The sequence below is a fragment of the Eimeria tenella genome, genomic scaffold (genome assembly GCF_000499545.2).
Source record: "Eimeria tenella Houghton genomic scaffold, Eth_scaff666, whole genome shotgun sequence".
NCBI classification, from domain to species: Eukaryota; Apicomplexa; class Conoidasida; order Eucoccidiorida; family Eimeriidae; genus Eimeria; species Eimeria tenella.
Window position 1 is genome coordinate 1 of NW_013545788.1, and position 2,538 is coordinate 2,538.

General features: G+C 58.0%; 1 protein-coding gene across 1 annotated transcript; it reads right to left on the reverse strand.

Moving 5' to 3' along the window:
- Positions 1–991: 991 nt before the first annotated feature.
- ETH_00002475 (uncharacterized protein) lies at positions 992–2,095 on the reverse strand (the record flags this gene model as incomplete). Its single annotated transcript, XM_013380485.1, has 1 exon — positions 992–2,095. A coding segment is annotated over one exon (1,104 nt), but the record flags the coding sequence as incomplete, so codon positions are not given.
- Positions 2,096–2,538: the final 443 nt, after the last annotated feature.

A 2,538-nucleotide genomic window follows, 5' to 3' on the forward strand; every position in this document is an offset into this window, starting at 1 on the left:
GCGTCCGCCCCAACCCCTAAGCCCTAAACCCTAAACCCTAAACCCTAAACCCTAAACCCTACTTCTTCGGGGCTGAGGCTGCCGCCTCCGGTGGCGCCTCCGAAAACCACCAATTGGAGGTTATCGACGCAGCAAGCTGCATGCGCTGCTCGAGGGTTTGGAGGGTTTTCAGCAGAGAGTTTTGTCCAAAAAGAAGAAGAAACTTCAAACACAAAAGTCTCGTTTGTTATGCTGTAGCCCCCTGCAGCTGCGCGCAAACCCTCGTAAACCCTAAACCCTTTTTTGCGCTTCTGCGCCTGGTCTCCTCGCAAACCCTCCTAAACCCTAAACCCTTTTCTCCTATCCGCCAATCCGTTCTAAACCCTAAACCCTCTTTTCAATGTCGGCGTTTTCTTCTTTTCGCAAACCCTCGTAAACCCTAAACCCTTTTCCTTAATTTCCGCTTCTTTCTCTTTTCGCAAACCCTCGTAAACCCTAAACCCTTTTCCAGACAACTAAAAACAATTTGAAAAGGACACGATTAAAAACAAACTCAAGAGCAGCAAAAAAGCAGCAAGACAGTCGCATCAGCAGCAGCAACAGCGCATCCCCAGCAGCCGCAGCAGCAGCAGCAGCAGCAGCAGCAGCAGCAGCAGTGTACGTACACCCCACCGCGCCCCCGAAAACCACAACTCTGTTAAACCCCACATAAGTAGAAGTGTGTCCAAAGCGAGCTGAGGGGGCCTCCCCGACATGAAATGCTGCTCGGGGGCCCCCTGCTGCTGCTGCTGCTGCTGCTGCTGCTGCTGCGGAGGCGGGGGGGCCCGCGGCCGCGGAGGGGGGCCCCGCTGCTGCTGCTGCAGCAGGAGCTGCTGCGGGGGAAGCTGCTGCTGCAGCAACGCCGCTCGGGGCCGACGAGGAGGGCACGCCGCCTGCTGCTGCTGCTGCTGCTGCTGCTGCTGCTGCTGCGAAGCCGCCACTGCCGGCGGTCAGGGCACTCATTGTCGCTGCTCTAGCTGTTGCTGCTGCTGCTGTTGTTGCTGCTGCTGCTGCTGTTGTTGCTGCTGCTGCTGCTGTTGCTTCGATGCGGGCACTGCGCCCGGCCGCTGCATTTATCGGCAGGCGGCTCGCCGAAATGAAGCTGCTGCTGCTGCTGCAGTTGTGTTGTTGTTGCTGCTGCTGCTGCTGTTGCTGCTACAGTTGTGCTGCTGCTGCTGCGACGGCAGCTGGGCTCAGACTTATCTCTTGCAGCAGCGGCGGCAGCAGCCGCTGCTGCTGCCGCCGCTGCTGCTGTTGTTGCTGCTTCTGTTGCTGTTGCTGCTGCAGCCCTGTATGCTTCCCCTTGGGGGCTTTGCAGGGTGCTGCTGGCTGCTGGCCGTGCGGCTGCTGGTGTTGCTGCTTCTGCTGCTGCTGCTTCTACGCTCACGCTGCTGTTGCTGCTGCTGCTGTCCTCGGTGTGTCCAAGCCCTAATTTCCTCGTAAAGACACAGGTTAACTCCACCAACAGCAGCAGCAGCAGCAGCAGCAAGAGCAGCAGCAGGGGAAGTGCCCCCTCCCAGCTGCGGGAGATGAGAATGGCTGTGCTGCGCCGCTGCTGCTGCTCAGACTCCTGCTGCTGCTGTTGCTGCGGCTGCGGCTGCTGCTGCTGCGCAGCGAGCGAAAGAGGCGTTTTGCTGTTTCGGCTGCTGCTGCTATTGCTGCGGCTCCCGCTGCTGCTGCAGCTGCTGCTGCTTTTGCTGCTACTGTTGTTGTTGCTGCTGCTGCTGCAAGCCTCAAGGGCCCCCAAAACAAAAAGGGAATTGGCTCGAGATGAACTCTGCCTCAAGTCCCCCGCCAGGTGCTGTCCGCCTTGCTGCTGCTGCTGCTGCTGCTTCTGCTGCTGCTGCTGCTGCTGCTGCTGCAGGGTTGTTGCTGCTCGACTCCAGCAGCCAATCAGGACAAGCTCAGCAGCAATTATAAATAAAGTTAAAGACAGGCTTTTGAAGGGGCCCCAGCAGCACGTGCTGCTGCTGCTGCTGCGCAGACAGCGAGCAGCAGTGGCTGCTGCTGCTGCGGCTGCTGCTGCTGCCTTTTTGCTGCTGCTGCAGCTCGCTCGCCACTGCTGCTGCTGCTGCTGCTGTTTTAACTTCAAATTAAAATTAATGAACAGAATTAAGCCCAGCAGCAGCAGCAGAGACACTCAGGTGTATCTCCAGCTGGCAGCAGCCCTGCGGCGACCGCTGTCTTAGGGCCCCCAAACCCTAAACCCTCAAACCCTAAACCCTAAACCCTAAACCCTAAACCCTAAACCCTCAACGCTAAATCGTTGACTCGGAACCGCAGACTCGCAAGTCTTGCAGCTGCTCTTGAGGCTCATCCCAGCTAGCTTTGGTTTCTGCTGCCTGGGAGGCTCTAGACCCTAAACCCTAAACCCTAAACCCTAGACGCTAAACCCTACGCTGCGATTCCTCGTTGGCACAGACTTGACAGCAGCAGATACTCTCGACTTTCCTGCTGCAACGAGCAGCACCACAGCAGTAGCAGCAGCAGCAGCAGCAACAGCAGCAGCAGCAGCAGCAG